Source organism: Salvelinus fontinalis, chromosome 23 (genome assembly GCF_029448725.1).
Source record: "Salvelinus fontinalis isolate EN_2023a chromosome 23, ASM2944872v1, whole genome shotgun sequence".
Lineage (NCBI taxonomy): Eukaryota > Metazoa > Chordata > Actinopteri > Salmoniformes > Salmonidae > Salvelinus > Salvelinus fontinalis.
Window position 1 is genome coordinate 6,962,888 of NC_074687.1, and position 21,325 is coordinate 6,984,212.

A 21,325-nucleotide genomic window follows, 5' to 3' on the forward strand; every position below is an offset into this window, starting at 1 on the left:
CGGGACCACTCTATAAGTAATTCTGTACATTGCAATATCAAATCAAATCAAAGTTTATTTGTCACGTGCGCTGAATACAACAGGTGTAGACCTTACAGTGAAATGCTTACTTAAAGGCTCTAACCAATAGTGCAAAAAAGGTATTAGGTGAACAATAGGTAGGTAAAGAAATAAAACAACAGTAAAAAGACAGGCTTTATACAGTAGCGAGGCTATAAAAGTAGCGAGGCTACATACAGACACCGGTTAGTCAGGCTGATTGAGGTAGTATGTACATGTAGATATGGTTAAAGTGACTATGCATATATGATGAACAGAGAGTAGCAGTAGCGTAAAAGAGGGATTGGCGGGTGGTGGGACACAATGCAGATAGCTCAGTTAGCCACTGTGCGGAAGCACTGGTTGGTCGGCCCAATTGAGGTAGTATGTACATGAATGTATAGTTAAAGTGACTATGCATATATGATAAACAGAGAGTAGCAGTAGTGTAAAAGGAGGGGTTGGGGGGGGCACACAATTCAAATAGTCCGGGTAGCCATTTGATTACCTGTTCAGGAGTCTTATGGCTTGGGGGTAAAAACTGTCGAGAAGCCTATTTGTCCTAGACTTGGCACTCCGGTACCGCTTGCCATGCGGTAGTAGAGAGAACAGTCTATGACTGGGGTGGCTGGGGTCTTTGACAATATAAGTATGCTCCAAATGCAATTCTGAAGTCTATACATCCACAGTGCGACTTCAACTGTTTTTTTGGTGGGTCAAATTAACTCATTATTGTATTTTGTTTAATTTATATAACGACATTCCAACCTTGCTTAGCATTACCTAGTCTAGTCCAATTGTTGCATGATTCCACTATTTTCATCCGCTTGCATCAATTTCAAGTCGGACTTTTATTTTGAAGGCGAACCGCCGATTCCATTATTGTTGCTCACGTTGTTGTTCACAACAAACACGTAGTGACGTGGTGGGAAAAAACGGTGAAAGAGGAGCGCCCTCACATCCGACAGTAATCAGCACAATTTCGGAAAAGAAAAAAAGTGTGCGATCTATGTGCGATATTTGATGAGACGAAACCCCAGCCACTCTACTCAGTGGATACAGGCAACAACACACACACGTGCTGTTTTCACCTTTTTCATTCAACTTTATTTTCTTTCAGATATCAATTTATAAATTTATAGTATTTTAATCTGTCATGACAACAAAAATACTTGCCATGAAGAATTCAGTGTTCTATGGACTGAAGACTCTCCAAAGCGTCCATGCGAGGAATTTTAGGTAAGAGAAGTAACGTTAGTCAGAAACGTTGGCTAGCTAGCACGCGGATTAATTGGCAAAGTGTCAAAAGTGAGCTCAGCTGTCAAGCAAAGTAGTTTACAGTACAATCTATTTCCATAGTTTAACATTCAGAGTGCCACACTGTATTTGTTGTCGTGTTTTTGAGACTTGTAAATGCACCTTTTTGAATGGGGAGTCTGTCTATTTTTATCCTCTTGTCATTTGCAGCATTGGAACATTAGCTCTGTGTCCGGTCAACCTCAAGGGTCGCAGTTTCCTGACTTTAAAAGACTTCAGCTCAGATGAGATCAAACATCTTCTATGGGTGTCAGGTGATCTAAAGCACAGGATCAAACATGAAAAACAGGTACAGTGAGGATCCATGTCACGAACAGAAGTTTTAGTTTCAAATGAAAGATTTATAATGCACTGCTGATCGAGTTCAAGTGAGATAATGGTCACTTCTATTTGCAGTACCTTCCTCTTCTTCAAGGGAAGTCAATTGCCATGATATTTGAGAAGAGGAGCACCAGAACTAGAATGTCCACAGAAACAGGTGTGAGTTACATTTGTGTCAGGGTATGGTCTATCTACGCTTTTGGAGAAGAGAAAAAGCAAAATAGCTCCGCTACTCATGTTGGGTCATGCACAATCACTTAGGGAGTGGTTCAATTTAAAAGTAATTTCAAGCCTCTTACATCATTGTGGATATTTAAGATACAGCAAATACAAGTTCCAACATCGCTTTTGTGCTGTGATTTAAAATGTGTGGGTGCATTGGAAAGTTCAGTTGCACTCTTTCATGGGGTCACAACTCTGAATGAGTCAGGAATCAGGACTAATGCAGAACACAATGAAACTGCTGAAAAGACACTCTCCCTCCATTTGTGGCAAAAATGTAACTCAGTTAGACTCACTTCTCCCTACTATTTCAACCACATAGTTTTCCCCTGTTTAGTAAAGAGGAACATTGCATTGCAGATATAAATGCATGATGAATGGACACAACTGTCTTCCATGTGGAATATGCAATTACTTTCTATCAGCAATAGTAACATTTTGTGCGTTTGAATAAGCCCGTTATAACATGTACTTCCTGCAGGTTTTTCTCTGCTGGGAGGACACCCCTGTTTCCTCACGTCTCAGGACATCCACCTGGGAGTGAACGAGAGCAGCACAGACACAGCCAGGTCAGTCAGCCACGGCCACAGCAATAGCCAACTTTTTGCTCCTTGACTACACCAGGTTATCATCACCATTGGAATCAAACTTTATAGTGTGTGTGTGCAGGGTTCTCTCTGGGCTGTCAGACATAGTCCTGGCACGGGTGAACAGCCACACTACTCTGGAGGAGCTGGTGAAGGATGCCTCCATCCCCATCATCAACGGCCTGTCTGATCTCTACCACCCCATCCAGATCCTCGCTGACTTCCTCACCCTGCAGGTACTGAAGCCTAACAAACAGGGATGCAAACTACTCACCTTTCGGGGAAATTCGCCGTTTTCAATCCAAAATAGGTGACCTACGGGATTCGTGTAGATCCGAGGGGGGGCTTTGGATGACTATTGGCTGGATTTTTTTTGGGGGGGGGGGGGGGGGGGGGGCTTTGGATGACTACTGGCTGGATGCAAAAGAGTGATCCGTGTTTGGAGTAATACTGGCTGGATCTAACATCAGAATGCAGCACGCGGCTGAAGAGAGAAGAGACAACCAATTCGCTAGCTACAGCATCAGCGCGCACTCTGGAAAGAGCTGAGAGAGGAATGGCAGTTTGCCAGTACAGCAGCGCGTCCCCTGAACGATAACGAAGAGGTAAAGTAGGTGAGAAGCCTGACCACGGAGACGGGATGAGAAGGTGAAGCGTACTTCACGAGCTGTAACCGAAAAACAACTGGCGTTTGAGCTGAGGGAAAAGTGTGGTGGAACAAGTATTGTTATCATTGTTAAGTATCTTGCTAACGTTAGTTGGATCGAATTCTCCGTTAGCTAGCCAGAGAAATGTTGAGCATCATTAGCCATCTTAACTGGTCAAATAATTGAGTTTATGGTGTGAAAATTAGCTGGCTCATAAAGTCAGACAGCTAACGTTACAACATCAGATGAGCTAACGTTAGTAACCTAACCAAATCGATATACACTGCTCAAAAAAATAAAGGGAACACTTAAACAACACAATGTAACTCCTCGCTGTTGTGCAAATGGAATAGACAAAAGGTGGAAATTATAGGCAATTAGCAAGACACCCCCAATAAAGGAGTGATTCTGCAGGTGGTGACCACAGACCACTTCTCAGTTCCTATGCTTCCTGGCTGATGTTTTGGTCACTTTTAAATGCTGGCGGTGCTCTCACTCTAGTGGTAGCATGAGACGGAGTCTACAACCCACACAAGTGGCTCAGGTAGTGCAGTTCATCCAGGATGGCACATCAATGCAAGCTGTGGCAAAAAGGTTTGCTGTGTCTGTCAGCGTAGTGTCCAGAGCATGGAGGCACTACCAGGAGACAGGCCAGTACATCAGGAGACGTGGAGGAGGCCGTAGGAGGGCAACAACCCAGCAGCAGGACCGCTACCTCCGCCTTTGTGCAAGGAGGTGCACTGCCAGAGCCCTGCAAAATGACCTCCAGCAGGCCACAAATGTGCATGTGTCTGCTCAAACGGTCAGAAACAGACTCCATGAGGGTGGTATGAGGGCCCGACGTCCACAGGTGGGGGTTGTGCTTACAGCCCAGCACCGTGCAGGACGTTTGGCATTTGCCAGAGAACACCAAGATTGGCAAAGTCGCCACTGGCGCCCTGTGCTCTTCACAGATGAAAGCAGGTTCACACTGAGCACGTGACAGAGTCTGGAGACGCCTGCTGGAGGTCATTTTGCAGGGCTCTGGCAGTGCACCTCCTTGCACAAAGGCGGATGTAGCGGTCCTGCTGCTGGGTTGTTGGCCTCCTCCACGTCTCCTGATGTACTGGCCTGTCTCCTGGTAGCGCCTCCATGCTCTGGACACTACGCTGACAGACACAGCAAACCTTTTTGCCACAGCTCGCATTGATGTGCCATCCTGGATGAACTGCACTACCTGAGCCACTTGTGTGGGTTGTAGACTCCGTCTCATGCTACCACTAGAGTGAGAGCACCGCCAGCATTCAAAAGTGACCAAAACATCAGCCAGGAAGCATAGGAACTGAGAAGTGGTCTGTGGTCACCACCTGCAGAATCACTCCTTTTTTGGGGGTGTCTTGCTAATTGCCTATAATTTCCACCTTTTGTCTATTCCATTTGCACAACAGCATGTGAAATTTATTGTCAATCAGTGTTGCTTCCTAAGTGGACAGTTTGATTTCATAGAAGTGTGATTCACTTGGAGTTACATTGTGTTGTTTAAGTGTTCCCTTTATTTTTTTGAGCAGTGTAGTATTAACTGGTATACGACTCCTTGTGCCAACAAAGGGTATCATGCTCTGCTGGCACATTGTAGAACAGATGTCCACAGGCAGAAACTGTACAATGTAATAATGTACAGTGTAGCCCAAATATATTGTTTTTGTTGTGTTGAACTTGACAGTAACACGTGTGAGTGATGGGGGATTATTATTATTTATATTTTTTACCTCTTTTTTTTCACCCCAATTCCGTGGTATCCAATTGGTAGTAGTTACAGTCTTGTCTCATCGCTGCAACTCCCTTCCGTATGGACTTGGGAGAGGCGAACGTCGAGAGCCAAGCGACCGGAGGAAACACCGTACACCTGGCGACCTGGTCAGTGTGCACTGCGCCTGGCTCGCCACAGGAGTCGCTAGTGCGCGATGAGACAAGGATGTCCCTGCCGGCCAAACCCTCCCTAACACGGACGACGCTGGACCAATTGTGCGCCTCCCGGTCGCGGCCGGCTGAGACAGAGCCTGGACTCGAACCCAGAATCTCTGGTGGCACAGACCACTGCGCCACCCGGGAGGCTACTGATGGGGGATTATTTAATGTTTTATTCTGTGAACATTTTTGCACACATGTAGCCTTGTGCACTTGACCGATCTCTATTATAGTGGCCCCTATAATAGAGCAAACATAGAATGCCTGTTTGTTTCATTCTACTTTAAGATGTTTTTTTCCCAAGTGCAATATTTAGATGCCTGTGGTCACAAGCGTTCTATTATAAAGGCTGTCATGGTAACAAGCGTTCTATTATAAAGGCTGTCATGGCTAACTGCAATATTAGTGTCTTGTTTTTTCTCAAGACTTGAGTGTCATTTGCAGTAAAGTCTAGGCAACAAATCACATTGGATTGCTTTCTTTAAAATGTTTAGCTGTGAGTTAGGTTCACATTAACCACTTTTTATTTTACACACAGAGACTGATCATGTAGATCATATTCTTTGTTGTTTAATTAGTTAACCTGCATTTCCCCTTAGCAGGGATTGTTTTGCATGTTTCAGTGCAAAAAAAAGTGTCACCTTTTTTGGGCCCTCACCAGTTTACATCTCTGAACAAAATATCAGATATAGACCGGCGAAGCTATAAGGACACTCCTGACCTGTAAAACAACCAACATCTAAATCTGACCCTAACCTTAACTATGCAAGTCAGTTAAGAATAAATTCTTATTTACAATGGTGGCCTACCAAAAGGTCTTCTGGGATTTAAAATAAATAATAAATACAATATAAATATAGAACAAAACACACATCACAACAAGAGAGACAACACTACATAAAGAGAGACCGAAGTCAACAACATAGCAACACATGACAACACAGCATGGTAGCAACACAACATAACAACAACATGGTAGCAACACAACATGGTAGCAGCACAAAACATTATTGGGTGCAGTCAACAGCACAAATGTCAACAAGCTAGAGACAACAATCACACATAGTAGCCACAACTGTCAGTAAGAGTGTCCATGATTGAGTCTTTGAATTTAGAGATTGAGATAAAACTGTCCAGTTTGAGTGTTTATTGCAGCTCATTCCAGTCGCTAGCTGCAGCGAACTGAAAAGAGGATGTGTGGGGATGTGTGTGGGATGTGTGTGCTTTGGGGACCTTTAACAGAATGTGACTGTCAGAATGGGTGTTGTATGTGGAGGATGAGGTTTGCAGTAGATATCTCAGATAGAGGGGAGTGAGGGTTTTATAAATTAGCATCAGCCAGTGAGTCTTGCAACGGGTATAAAGAGATGACCAGTTTACAGAGGAGTATAGAGTGCAGTGATGTGTCCTATAAGGAGCATTGGTGGCACATCTGATGGCCGAATGGTAAAGAATATCAAGCCGCTCGAGAGCACCCTTAACTGCCGATCTATAGATTGTCTCCATAATCTAGCATGGGTAGGATTGTCATCTGAATCAGGGTTAGTTTGGCAGCTTGGGTTAGGACCAAATGAATGTATTTCAATTGGCTGATTTCCTTTTATATAAGTTGTAACTCAGTAAAATTGTTAAAATTGTTGCATGTTGCGTTTTTATATTTTTGTTAAGTATATATTTCCACTCTGAGATTAGAATAATATTGTGAAAATTATGATAATGTCCTTTTAGTGTAAGAGCTGTTTGAAAAGACCATCTGAAATGTCTGCCTGTTTTATTGGGATTAAGTTTTGGCCTACCATGGTGACATCACCATGCTGTAAATGAGTTCATAGACAAATAAGAACCTCTGTCAATAACAGCACATTTTCAGTTTTCCCCTCCACACTAAGACCACTTCCAGACAGTCATAACAAATGTCTTGCTTGGGGAAATTGCCATTTGCTAAGCTATTATAGTTTATTTTTTACCATTTTAATTGATTAAAAAAATCACAGTAGGGTACTTAATTGTTACCCAGAAATGATTTGATATTGAGATAACAACAACTGCATTGGCCCTTTAACCCCAACCCTAACCAATTCTGTAAATACTGTTTTGCAGGTCAGGAGTGTCTGTATAGCCTTTTCCAACTGTGCCAGATTCAAAATGTCGCCGCTCTGTGTTTTACAGGAGCATTATGGTTCGTTGAGTGGGCTGACTATAAGCTGGATCGGAGACGGAAACAACGTGCTGCACTCCTTCATGATGACCGCAGCCAAACTGGGTGTCCATCTTAGAGTCGCCACGCCCAAGGTACACATTCTCCCCTACCCATCGCTCCCTTTTCCTCCTTTATATATCAGTTTATTTTTATTGGCAAAGCCACTGTGTTTTGTGGCTAGTGACATGTACTGGGGCTCTCTGTATCCTCACTCAGGGTTATGACCTGTATAGTACTGGTAGTTGAGCTCTAACTAACCTCATCACTCTGTATAGTACTGGTAGTTGAGCTCTAACTAACCTCATCACTCTGTATAGTACTGGTAGTTGAGCTCTAACTAACCTCATCACTCTGTATAGTACTGGTAGTTGAGCTCTAACTAACCTCATCACTCTGTATAGTACTGGTAGTTGAGCTCTAACTAACCCCATCACTCTGTATAGTACTGGTAGTTGAGCTGTAACTAACCTCATCACTCTGTATAGTACTGGTAGTTGAGCTGTAACTAACCCCATCACTCTGTATAGTACTGGTAGTTGAGCTCTAATTAACCCCATCACTCTATATAGTACTTGTCACGTTCCTGACCTATTTCTGTTAGTTTGTTGCATGTGTTAGTTGGTCAGGATGTGAGTTTGGGTGGGCATTCTATGTTGTCTGTTTCTATGTTGGTTTATGGGTCGCCTGGTATGGCTCTTAATTAGAGGCAGGTGTTTGGCGTTCCTCTAATTAAGAGTCATATTTAGGTAGGTTGTTTCACAGTGTTCGTTGTGGGTGGTTGTCTCCTGTGTCAGTGTTTGTCGCACCATACGGGACTGTTCGGTTTGTTTGTTCATCGTTATTTATGTGTAGGCTATTTTCCCTGTTCGTGCGTTCTCGTGTTTTATTGTAAGTTCGTATGTCCAGGTTTGTCTACTCCGTTTTGTTATTTTGTTAATTAGTCAAGTGTATTTCGTTTTCGTGTTTTCCGTCTTCTCTTTAATAAATATCATGTCTTCACAATCCGCTGCGCCTTGGTTCCATCACTACTCCTCCTTTTCGGTTGAAGAGGAGGAGGACCGCCGTTACAGAACCACCCACCAATCCAGAATCAAGCAGTGGTGTAAACGGAGTAAGGGACAGCGCAAGAAGGAGGAATGGACTTGGGACGATGTATTGGACGGTAAAGGTTGCTACACATGGGAGGAGATCCTGGCTGGAAGGGATCGCCTCCCATGGGAACAGCTGGAGGCACTGAGGAGAGCAGAGGCAACCGGAGTTATGAGGGGACGTGTCTAGCACGGAAGCCCGAAAAGCCCGTGAGTACCACCCAAAAATTTCTTGGGGGGGGGGGGGCTAAGAGGTAGTGGGCCAAGGGCAGGTAGGAGACCTGCGCCCACTTCCCAGGCTAACCGTGGAGAGCGGGAGTACGGGCAGACACCGTGTTACGCAGTAGAGCACACGGTGTCCCCTGTACGTGTGCATAGCCCAGTGCGGGTTATTCCACCTCCCCGCACTGGTAGGGCTAGATTGGGCATTGAGCCAAATGTCATGAAGCCGGCCCTACATATCTGGCCACCAGGACGTCTCCTTGGGCCGGCTTACATGGCACCAGCCTTACGCATGGTGTCCCCGGTTCGCCTACATAGCCCGGTGCGGGTTATTCCCCCTCCCCGCACTGGTCGGGCGACGGGGAGCATTCAACCAGGTAAGGTTGGGCAGGCTTGGTGCTCAAGGGAGCCAGTACGCCTGCACGGTCCGGTATTTCCGGCACTACCTCCCCGCCCCAGCCCAGTACCACCAGTGCCTACACCACGCACCAGGCTTCCAGTGCGTTTCCAGAGCCCTGTTCCTCCTCCACGCACTCTCTCTATGGTGCGTGTCTCCAGCCCGGTGCCTCCAGTTCCGGCACCACGCACTAAGCCACCTGTGCGTCTCCAGAGCCCTGTACACACTGTTCCTTCTCCCCGTACTCGTCCTGATGTGCGTGCACTCAGCCCGGTGCCACCAGTGCCGGTACCACGCACCAGGAATATAGCACGCTTTGAGAGTCCAGTGTGCCCTGTCCCTGCTCCCCGCACTAAGCTTGAAGTGCGTGTCCCCAGTCCGGTGCCTCCAGTTCCGGCACCACGCACCAGGCCTACAGTGCGTCTCAGCCGGCCAGAGTCTGCCGTCTGCCCAACGGCGCATGAACTGCCTGTCTGCCATGAGCCTGCAAAGCTGCCCGTCTGCCATGAGCCTACAGAGCCTTCCGCCAGACAGGAGCAGCCAAAGCCTTCCGCCAGACAGGAGCAGTCTGAGCCATCCGTCTCCGCAGCGCCATCTGAGCCATCCGTCTCCGCAGCGCCATCTGAGCCATCCGTCTCCCCAGCGCCGTCTGAGCCATCCGTCTCCCCAGCGCCGTCTGTCCCGAGCCGTCAGAGCCGATAGTCAGTCAGGAGCCGCTAGAGCCAGTCGTCAGTCAGGATCTGCCAGAGTCGCCAACCAGACAGGATCTGCCAGAGTCGCCAACCAGACAGGATCTGCCAGAGTCGCCAACCAGACAGGATCTGCCAGAGTCGCCAACCAGACAGGATCTGCCAGAGTCGCCAACCAGACAGGATCTGCCAGAGTCGCCAACCAGACAGGATCTGCCAGAGTCGCCAACCAGACAGGATCTGCCAGAGTCGCCAACCAGACAGGATCTGCCAGAGTCGCCAACCAGACAGGATCTGCCAGAGTCGCCAACCAGACAGGATCTGCCAGAGTCGCCAACCAGACAGGATCTGCCAGAGTCGCCAACCAGACAGGATCTGCCAGAGTCGCCAACCAGACAGGATCTGCCAGAGTCGCCAACCAGACAGGATCTGCCAGAGTCGCCAACCAGACAGGATCTGCCAGAGTCGCCAACCAGACAGGATCTGCCAGAGTCGCCAACCAGACAGGATCTGCCAGAGTCGCCAACCAGACAGGATCTGCCAGAGTCGCCAACCAGACAGGATCTGCCAGAGTCGCCAACCAGACAGGATCTGCCAGAGTCGCCAACCAGACAGGATCTGCCAGAGTCGCCAACCAGACAGGATCTGCCAGAGTCGCCAGCCAGACAGGATCTGCCAGAGTCGCCAGCCAGACAGGATCTGCCAGAGTCGCCAGCCAGCCAGGATCTGCCAGAGTCGCCAGCCAGCCATGAGCGTCCAGAGCCGCCAGCCAGCCATGAGCGTCCAGAGCCGCCAGCCAGCCATGAGCGTCCAGAGCCGCCAGCCAGCCATGAGCGTCCAGAGCCGCCAGCCAGCCATGAGCGTCCAGAGCCGCCAGCCAGCCATGAGCGTCCAGAGCCGCCAGCCAGCCATGAGCGTCCAGAGCCGTCAGCCAGCCATGAGCGTCCAGAGCCGTCAGCCAGCCATGAGCGTCCAGAGCCGTCAGCCAGCCATGAGCTGTCCCTCAGCCCAGAGCGGCTATTTATTCAGAACTGTCTCTCTGTCCAGAGCTGTCTCTCTGTCCAGAGCTGTCTCTCTGTCCAGAGCTGTCTCTCTGTCCGGAGCTGCCTTTCAGTCCGGAGTTGCCCCTCTATCCTGAGCTATCCCTCTGTCCTGAGCTATCCCTCTATCCCGGTGCTGCCCCTGGTGTCGATGTTACCTAAAAGATTTAGTGGATGTAAGATGAGGGTGGTCATTTGTAGGGGGAAATGTAAGCTGGGATTGACTATGGTGGGGTGGGGACCTCGCCCTGAGCCTGAGCCACCACCGTGGTCAGATGCCCACCCAGACCCTCCCCTAGACTTTGTGCTGGTGCGCCCGGAGTTTGCACCTTATGGGGGGGGGGGTTATGTCACGTTCCTGACCTATTTCTGTTAGTTTGTTGTATGTGTTAGTTGGTCAGGATGTGAGTTTGGGTGGGCATTCTATGTTGTCTGTTTCTATGTTGGTTTATGGGTTGCCTGGTATGGCTCTTAATTAGAGGCAGGTGTTTGGCGTTCCTCTAATTAAGAGTCATATTTAGGTAGGTTGTTTCACAGTGTTCGTTGTGGGTGGTTGTCTCCTGTGTCAGTGTTTGTCGCACCATACGGGACTGTTCGGTGTGTTTGTTCATCGTTATTTATGTGTAGGCTATTTTCCCTGTTCGTGCGTTCTCGTGTTTTATTGTAAGTTCGTATGTCCAGGTTTGTCTACTCCGTTTTGTTATTTTGTTAATTAGTCAAGTGTATTTCGTTTTCGTGTTTTCCGTCTTCTCTTTAATAAATATCATGTCTTCACAATCCGCTGCGCCTTGGTTCCATCACTACTCCTCCTTTTCGGTTGAAGAGGAGGAGGACCGCCGTTACAGTCTGGTAGTTCAGCTCTAATTAACCCCATCACTCTGTATAGTACTGGTAGTTGAGCTCTAACTAACCCCATCACTCTGTATAGTACTGGTAGTTGAGCTCTAACTAACCTCATCACTCTGTATAGTACTGGTAGTTGAGCTCTAACTAACCTAATCACTCTGTATAGTACTGGTAGTTGAGCTCTAACTAACCTAATCACTCTGTATAGTACTGGTAGTTGAGCTCTAACTAACCCCATCACTCTGTATAGTACTGGTAGTTCAGCTCTAACTAACCCCATCACTCTGTATAGTACTGGTAGTTCAGCGCTAACTAACCCCATCACTCTGCCCTGCCTCCCTCTCAGGGTTATGACCCAGACAGCAGCATCATTCAAGAGGCACAGAGACTCTCCAAACAGGTGAGAATTTCTAGACTTATGGCGTCAGACTCTTCATTAGGATTGTATTACCTGGTTGTTATTATTATTCTGATCAATGCTAATGGTGTCAATACCAATAGCACAATGTCCTTCATTTTGTCTGCTGTGTGTCAGCATGGGACCCAGTTTCTCCTGACCTCTGACCCAGTGGAGGCAGCTCGAGGCAGTAACGTCCTGGTGACAGACACCTGGGTCAGCATGGGCCAGGAGGAGGAGAAGAAACAGAGGATCAAGGACTTCCTTGGCTACCAGATCACAATGCAGGTACATACAACAGACTCAAATAGTGAATAAATTGATGAGTATTCTCTTGCTGAATACTAACCCTCCCCCAGGCAGCCCCCCTACCTCTAACCCCTTCATGTATGTGCCTAGGGGTTAGGAGTAAATTTGGAATGAATCAATCATCATGTCTCCTGGTTATGTCCACCCCAGACAGGAAGTGTGGCAAAGCCAGACTGGACCTTCCTTCACTGTCTCCCACGGAAACAAGAAGAGGTGGACGACCAGGTGTTCTACTCCTCTCGCTCACTTGTCTTCCCTGAGGCTGAGAACAGGAAGTGGACCATCATGGTAAACTAAGCTGTATACAGTAATACTGTATACTTAAATGTGGACTAATAGTAGTATTTGAATGAAGTTAAAGTTGCCTTTTTAGCAACTCAGTCGGGGTTAACTTACTGTTGACAGTTAGAATAGTAGAATACACAAGATGCAGTTTCAAAATGTGGTCGTGCATCAGCAGTTTTTCTCTTGTCATGTCAGTCACTGACAGTACCTCAATAAGCCCATGTCAGCTAAACATTTTGTGATTGGTAAATTAGTCTAGTCAGCTATCTAAACTTGTAGTAATCATGGTCGAATTACTGACCGAGGGCCCACATTGATTTTGTTAGTCAGTCTCACTCAGATATCCTATTAAAAACTGCAAACATTTTTCTCCACCCTATAGCAAAATGTGTAGAATTGCAGGAAATTGGCTTTAAAACTGCACATTTTTCTATCCGCCCCATGGCAAAATGTGTAGAATTACAACTTGCTTTAAAACTGCATTATTTTCTCTAGATCCCATGTGTAGGAAATTAACTTAACAGTTTTTAAAATCTCTGCTGTCAAGAGCAGGGCTGTCAAAATGTTTTGCTCACAACAAAAAATTACTTAGGGCCCCCAAAAGGCTAGGGTCGGCTCTGACTGCATGTGTGGATATAGGGGCGGCAGGTATTCTAGTGGTTAGAGCGTTGGGCCAGTTACCGAAAGGTTGCTGAATCGAATCCCTGAGCTGACATGGTAAAAATCTGTCGTTCTGCCCCTGAATAAGGCAGTTGTTCAGGGGCACTACTTTACTCAGGGGCACTACTGTTCCCTGGTAGGCTGTCATTGTAAATAAGAATTTGTGTTTAACTTACTTGCCTAGTTAAATAAAGGTTAAATAAAAAATGTAATATGGATGTGGGTACACAGACCCACCAGCCACTGCGGCCTCGTGATGAGTTCAGATTTATTACCCTCAGCCCATTTCAAATTTGACCTCTTTATTCTCAAGGAGAGCTTCTTTCTTTCTCTTCTTTTATTTGTGCCTCATGCTCTCTTTCTTTAATTCTTTATTTCTCTCCATCTCTGCAGGGTCTGATGGTCTCTCTGCTGACTGACTACTCCCCCCAGATCCCCATGCCCAGATTCTAACTCTATCCCTACTTGCCAAAGGGATCCTAAGTTTACAGTTTTGTAATACTACAAAACAGCGCTCGGTCAAGTACTTGATTGACTTTGTAGTCTGCCAGGTACATTGGAGCCAGTTTTAAAAGTGCAAACTTAAAATGTGCACTTAATGCATGAAAGTATTTTACAAATGTATTTGAACTGAATCTGAGAGAATAAAAGCTTGTTTCTTTGTATTGGACATGTGATTTGTATACACAATTCTAGTTTGTTTAAGATGTTATGGAATTGATTTTGGGGCTACTAACAAATAAATAAAAGTGCCTCAAAATGAACAGGTGTGCTTTCTGTCCTTATAACACTACTTTCTTAGTCAAATTTGCAGTTGTTGGTAAACTAAGTCTTTGGGGGAAATGCTGCATTCCATGTGGTGCCTCACAGAGATAGCTAGCATGTGCACCTAATGTTACCCTGCTCCGATTTTGCTGGGAATATTACATTTATCCTTCCACATACAGGTTGCATCCAAATAAACAGAATTACAATGTCGTGCACAAATAAAGTTTGTAGAATGTAGGAAATTTAGCACACCATTTGCAACAGTAGTCATGTCTACACGACTTCTGCTATCAGAATACGAAGCTCAATTTGAAAAGACTGGTCTAGATGCATAAAAGTCGCTTTGTGTTTAGATCTCTGACCACTTTAGGAAGTGCTAATATTTAGAAAACCAATTTTTTGTGCTAACTAAAACAATTTTATGCTAACTCGTTTGCAGTCCCTTTAGAATTGCTTGCTATGCTAGCTTGCTGGCTAGCTAGAGGTTCCCTGGTTACTTAGCAACATGTCATCAACTACTGTTGTGTTGTCGTATTTTGCCTTTTCCATCGTTTGTAGAATGCATACTTTCATTTGAATATAGTCCGGGAACAGACACAATGTGGACATGTTTAAATGTAGACACAAGGCGTGTTCGGAATTTCATGATCAGAACTCCATTATCAGAGTACAAAAGCTGCATGAACTGTCAAGTCTAGACACGGCCTAATAACATATGTATATTACATTGCATATAGAACAAGCTAATATCAAAATCATAATAATATTGCATTTGACCCATTCCCCTTTGTGGCTATCTGCTAAATGAACCCAGAGAGGAAGAGGTGAAGTCAGCATATACAATGAGAATACAAAACATTAAGAACATCTGCTCTTTCCATGACATGACTGACCAGGTGAAAGCTATGGTCCCTTATTGATGTTACTTGTTAAATCCGGGGTTGCCATTTAATATTAGGAATATGTTCTTAATGTTTGGTATACTCAGTGTACCCCACCGTCTTTGATTAAAATGCGTATATTCTCCAGTTTACTGTGTTCCATAAAGAGCAATGGAAACATTTGGTTGAGAGCACTACACCCCCCTCTAACTTCTACAGGAGTGAGATTAAAAAAAAGAGTTAGATAAACTTGGATTTTTTGTCAGGAACACATACAGGATGCTAACCTCTACAACATAACCTTCACTCCAAATCAAAACTCAAAAACCTACAACCTGATTTTGGACGGAATCACCTGGAAGGTTTACAACTACCAAAGATTATTATTCCAACGCCATACAGCAAATGCTCTGGAAAACAATAGAAACCTGAAAACACCATCCAACCTGGAACTGAGTGAGTAATGTTTAGTCTGAAGCCCTATTTTATTTCCAAACGCCAAGAAGAAAAATACATTCAATTACTTTATAAGGACTGAATGCTAAATGAAGGCTGCCAAGCTTGATACAACTTCAATTAGCACTGACGTGTCAAGTGAGAGGTGTCAAAGTCCTTCAGCCCAACAATGGCAGGAGAGTCGCACAGTCTACTCAAACCAAATGGAAAGGCCTTAGAAGCTGCCATTGGTAATTAAAATACAGTACCCTGTGTATGTAAAGAATAAGGCACAAAAAGATCACAAAATTAAGCTCCTTATGGAAAATCAAGAGACACTTTTTACTGACTATTATAAAAATGGGGAACATCAGCAACCTCATCTTCCACACAAACCACCCCCTGGCATGGCACAGTGCTATATTAGCACACTAGCCCTCTGTTAAGAGAGGGGGTGTTAACGAGGGTTGAAAACTCAGGATACTAGACAACGAGGACTCTGAGTCAGCTAATATACATCTCTATAAGTCTGGAACAGTAATGGTGCAGGGCAATCACAAACAGTTTCAGCTGGACTTTCACCTAATCAAAGAATTAGCCCAGCAGGAGAAGCTCTCCTTTGAGAAAGATACCCCCACCCCGAGCGGGTCAGACCAGACCTCTTCATTATATAACCCCACAGACGAACAACCCCAAGCTGAAAGTCAACCCCCCAGCACAGAGTACTACCCCCTCATTGAAATGAAGGACACATTTACCCAGCTGGAGGTAAGGCAGGTGGAGCTGGAACAGCAGGTGATTACACTCCAGTCAGCATAGACCCAGACAACAGTCCAGCACAACAACACCCCCTTAACCAGACCTGGAGAGCTGGAGGTGGAGAGAGACATCTGTACTCTGGACTGTGGTGAGAAAACTTCAATATAAAAAGCAAGAGCAGGAGAAGAACAAAGCACTAGAGGAGAGGATCAGACTGCTGGAGGAGAGGGTGACAGGGATGGCGTGTGACAGATCAACCCACTAGAGAGGTGGCCACCCCTGCAGAGAAGCCAGCAGAACAGCCCACCTCAGCTCCCGACAAAAGTCTCGAAACCACAGCAGAAGAGTCCACACCAGACCCTGACCATAGCGTCGACATCACAGCAGTCAAATTAAGAACCCCAAGCCCAGAGGATCTCACCCCCTCTGAGCACCCCCCCTGTCAGCCACCCTGATAGCCCTCCTGACAACCCCCCCACACCCACTGAGGACATATACAAGACACAGATTGTACTCCTTATGGACTCAAATGGGAAATATGTACAAGAAAAAAAACTTTTTCTCAAACACAGTGTGTCTAAACTATGGTGTCCAAACACCCAGCGTGCCCTAGACCTTCTGTCTGAGGACCAACTAGGTTCACCTAGCCACATAATAATACACACAGGCACAAATGACCTGAGAACACAGCAGGAAAGGGTGGCCACAGCACTGAACGGAGTGATTGAAAAAGATTCTTCTACTTTCCCCAATGCACAAGTGGTTATCTCCACCCTGCTACCACGAAAAGACTTCCACCCTATTACCATACAGCCGGTAAACGGAAGTAATTCCCATGACAGTGCCTCAAAACCAAATGTTTTCCTGGCCCACCACTCCACCCTGGACGTGAACAGCATCTATGACCAGGTCCACCTATACAAGGCAGCAGTGCCCACCTTGGCCCGGACTCTAAAGGACATCGCTCTCAAACGCAGCCCCAACACTTCACACAGGAGCAACAGATCAATAGACACCCCGCTCAGACCAGCGAGACACTCTCCCAGACCTGCGGGACCCCCCCTGGACCTACACATAGAGGACCCATGCCGAGAAGACCTACATCCAGACCCCAACAACACCAGCCACATACACACCCCCACCCCAACCAATAAACACCCCCCAAGTCAACCATGCCTACACCCCATTTAGGCCCCCTCAGATCAGACCTATGCCACTCCTGCCCACCCCATACCCCCCACTCCTGCCTCAACATGAAAGTCACACATACACCCAGGACGTGAGCAGGCAAACAGGCCCAAACCCCACTCTTACACAAGCCCAAGCCAATGGCATGTACCAGATGAAATAAAAAAATACCCCCTGAGTCCCTTCCTTGTTTCACACCTGGTAGTTTGGTGGATGGAACTACCAGCTCTCTGTAACCTAGAGGGCAACCAATGGGTCTGTTTCCTCTACACCAGGTTTCTTGTAGGATGGCAATGCCTGTATTTCCAATTTCTTTGATGAAGTCCAGGTTCCTAATCTTTACGCCAAAGGCCGATGACCTCAGGCCTTGGATATTCCAGGATGAGATAGTGAAGGCTTTGTGTCTCATAAAGTGTCCAATGTTGTTGGTCGTGTGGTTTGTCCTCAGGCCAGTAAGTGTGAGCAGAGCCTGGCTCGATCGCTGCCTTGCTGAGCAAGCTCTGCCCACACTTACTGGCCTGAGGCCAAACCACACGACCAACAACAACAAGGGTACGGCTAAAGGCTATAAGATCTGGTCGTCTAGCACGTTCGTAACAGAGAGTTTCTGGGCACGATAGCATAGATTCAAGGGATAATGTACAGACAAAGGTATGGTAGGAAGAGAGTATATTGGAGGTAAACCTAGGCATTGAGTAATGATGAGAGAGATATAGTCTCTAGAGACGTTTAAACCAGGTGATTTCATCGCATATGTGGGAGGTAGAACAACATGGTTGGTTAAGGCATATTGAGCAGGGCTAGAGGCTCTACAGTGAAATGAGACAGTAATCACTAACCAGGACAGTAAGGAGAGGCATGCGTAGCCAAGTTATCGTATGGGTCCAGTGAGTGGTTGGGCTGGCTGGGGACACGGCGATTCAGACAGTTAGTAGGCCGGGGCTAGCAAGCTAGCAGTTAGCAGGCCGGGGCTAGCAAGCAGAAGGGCCTTAGAGGGACGTCGTGATGGGGGAAAGTCTGTTTTTGCCTCCTCGTGTGGTGACGTCAATAGACCAGTCGTGGAATTAGTAGGGTTCCAAGTAGCAGAGGGGTCCAAGTCCAATTGGCAAAATGGATATAGAAACTGGCCGATGGATAAGCTAACAGTCCAATATGCTCTAGATAGTTAGTAGGCCGCAGTTAGCAGAATGGGCATTCAGGGGACGTCACGCCTGTTGGGATCCTCGGGCAGATTATGTCGGTATTCCAGTCGTGAAGGATTGGTGGGGTTCCATGCCCCGTACCGGCAGTAGAAGGGGTCCGGATATTGTAGCCGAAGAGTGGGCTTCAGGAGTAGCCCAGGAGCCCTAGCCGGAAGATGGTTCTAGCATGGGCTAGCTCCAGGCTAGTTGGTGCTTGCTCCAGGACGGAAACATTAGCCAGGAGTAGTCAACCCGGGTTGCGGTTTTCTAGCTGCCATGATCCAGATGAAATGTTCAGAGTTTGCGGTAGGAATCCGGGGATATGGAGAGAAAAATAGGTCCGGTATGCTCTGGTTTGAAACGCATTGTACAAACTGGCGAGAGCTTTCCGAGCTAAAGGTTAGATAATGACTGCTAGCAGTGGTTAGCTGACTGATAGCTGATAGCTGGTAGCTAGTTAGCTAGCTAGCTTCAGTTGAGGTCTTCCAGTTCGGAAGGGAAATAGAAATACTTTTGGGAAAAAAACAGATCCACACCACATTGAGGCGGGTTGCAGGAGAGTATTTTGAAGTTGAAGTTTAGGGAAATTATTAAAAAGAATGCGAAGAAAAATATTTAAATGATTTATATATGGGACGAGACAAAAAGACAAAGAAGTCTGACTGCTACACCATCTTGGAAAATGGTAATTTGGTATAGAGCAGACCTAACTCACTCCATTAAATTAATCAAAACAGGAACATTTTACATTTGGCTAGAAATTCAAAAGGAAATTATCTTAACAGAGAAAAATGTCCTCCTGTGTGCTACCTAAACTCAGCAAAAAAAGAAACGTCACTTTTTCAGGACCCTGTCTTTCAAAGATAATTCATTAAAATCCAAATAACTTCACAGATCTTCATTGTAAAGGGTTTAAACACTGTTTCTGAATCAGTCATAGCTCTATATGGTTGTGTGGTCTGGGGTCCGCTCACCAACCAAGAATTATGCAAAAATATCCTCTGTGTACAATGTAGAACACCAAATAATGCACGCAGAGCAGAATTAGGCCGATACCTGCTTATTATCAAAATCCAGAAAAGAGCCGCTAAATTCTACAACCACCTAAAAGGAAGCGATTCCCAAACCTTCCATAACAGATCCATCACCTACAGAGAGATGAACCTGGAGAAGAGTCCCCTAAGCAAGCTGGCTCTGTTCACAAACACAAACAGACCCCACAGAGGCCCAGGACAGCAACACAATTAGACCCAACCGAATCATGAGAAAACAAAAAGATAATTACTTGACACATTGGAAAGAATTAACAAAAAAAGAGAGCAAACTAGAAGGCTATTTGGCCCTAAACAGAGAGTACACAGTGGCAGAATACCTGACCACTGTGACTGACCCAAACTTAAGGAAAGGTTTGACTATGTACAGAATCAGTGTGCATAGACTTGCTATTGAGAAAGGCCGCCGTAGGCAGACCTGGCTCTCAAGAGAAGACAGGCTATGTCCACACTGGCCACAACATTAGGTGGAAACTGAGCTCTTCCTAACCTGTAGCACAGACTCAAAAAAGTCTAAGACACTGTAAAGTCCATGGAGAATAAGAACACCTCCTCCCAGCTGCCCACTGCACTGAGGCTAGGAAACACTGTCACCACCGATAAATCCACGATAATGGAGAATTTCAATAAGTATTTTTCTAAGCTGGCCATGCTTTCCACCTGGCTACCCCTACCCCAGTCAACAGCCCTGCACCCCCCACAGCAACTTGCCCAAGTCTCCCCCACTTCTCCTTCACCCAAATCCAGATAGAGCTGAAAGAGCTGCAAAGAAAAGAGCAGCAAAATCTGGTCCCCTACAACTCAGCTGGGCTAGACAATCTGGACCCTCTCTTTCTAAAATGATCCGCCGCAATTGTTGCAACCCCTATTACTAGCCTGTTCAACCTCTCTTTCGTATCGTCTGAGATCCCCAAAGATTGGAAAGCTGCCGCGGTCATCCCCCTCTTCAAAGTGGGAGACACTCTACACCCAAACTGTTACAGATCTATATCTATCCTACCCTGCCTTTCTAAGGTCTTCGAAAGCCAAGTTAACAAACATATCACCGACCATTTCGAATCCCACCATACCTTCTCCGCTATGCAATCTGGTTTTCGAGCTGGTCATGGGTGCACCTCAGCCACGCTCAAGGTCCTAAACGAAATCATAACCGCCATCGATAAAAGACAATACTGTGTAGCTGTATTCATCGAACTGGCCAAGGCTTTTGACTCTGTCAATCACCACATTCTTATCGGCAGACTCAACAGCCTTGGTTTCTCAAATGATTGCCTTGCTTGGTTCACCAACTACTTCACAGACAGAGTTCAGTGTGTCAAATCAGAGGGCCTGTTGTCCGGACCTCTGGCAGTCTCTATGGGGGTGCCACAGGGTTCAATTCTCGGGCCGACTCTTTTCTCTGTATACATCAATGATCTACGCAGACGACACCATTCTGTATACCTCTGGCCCTTCTTTGGACACTGTGTTAACTAACCTCCAGACGAGTTTCAATGCCATACAACTCTCCTTCCATGGCCTCCAACTGCTCTTAAATGCAAGTAAAACTAAATGCATGCTCTTCAACCGATCGCTGCCCGCACCTGCCCGCCCGTCCAGCATCACTACTCTGGACGGTTCTGACTTAGAATATGGGGACAACTACAAATACCTAGGGGTCTGGCTAGACTGTAAACTCTCCTTCCAGACTCGCATTAAGCAATCCAAAATTAAATCTATAATCGGCTTCCTATTTTGCAACAAAACATCCTTCACTCATGCTGCCAAACATACCCTCGTAAAACTGACTATCCTACCGATCCTTGACTTCGGCGATGTCATTTACAAAATAGCCTCCAACACTCTACT

The 21,325-nt window shown here is 46.2% G+C and overlaps 2 protein-coding genes across 2 annotated transcripts in view; one reads left to right on the top strand and one right to left on the bottom strand.

Annotated features, from left to right (window-relative positions):
* Positions 1-1,549, bottom strand: part of LOC129820788 (uncharacterized protein DDB_G0290685-like) — a 37,512-nt gene extending 35,963 nt beyond the window's left edge. The window contains exon 1 of the mRNA XM_055877755.1: positions 1,459-1,549. The gene's annotated coding sequence lies outside the window, so the exon portion shown is untranslated. The remainder of the gene's footprint in view (positions 1-1,458) is intronic.
* Positions 963-13,977, top strand: otc (ornithine transcarbamylase). The gene is made up of 10 exons (XM_055877756.1): positions 963-1,278; positions 1,507-1,645; positions 1,753-1,834; positions 2,381-2,468; positions 2,569-2,722; positions 7,250-7,372; positions 11,909-11,962; positions 12,098-12,247; positions 12,419-12,556; positions 13,607-13,977. The coding sequence occupies exons 1-10, from the start codon at positions 1,196-1,198 to the stop codon at positions 13,664-13,666; spliced, it is 1,071 nt and encodes a 356-aa protein (XP_055733731.1). The 5' UTR covers positions 963-1,195; the 3' UTR covers positions 13,667-13,977.
* The last annotated feature ends 7,348 nt before the right edge of the window (positions 13,978-21,325 follow it).

What these genes read in the sequence shown, in the direction of transcription:
- otc (XM_055877756.1), top strand. Translation starts at nt 1,196, where the DNA reads ATGACAACAAAAATACTTGCCATGAAGAATTCAGTGTTCTATGGACTG. An exon ending in GCTACCAGATCACAATGCAG is followed by an intron (nt 12,248 to 12,418) that starts GTACATACAACA and finishes TGTCCACCCCAG; the next exon opens with ACAGGAAGTGTGGCAAAGCC. An exon ending in ACAGGAAGTGGACCATCATG is followed by an intron (nt 12,557 to 13,606) that starts GTAAACTAAGCT and finishes CCATCTCTGCAG; the next exon opens with GGTCTGATGGTCTCTCTGCT.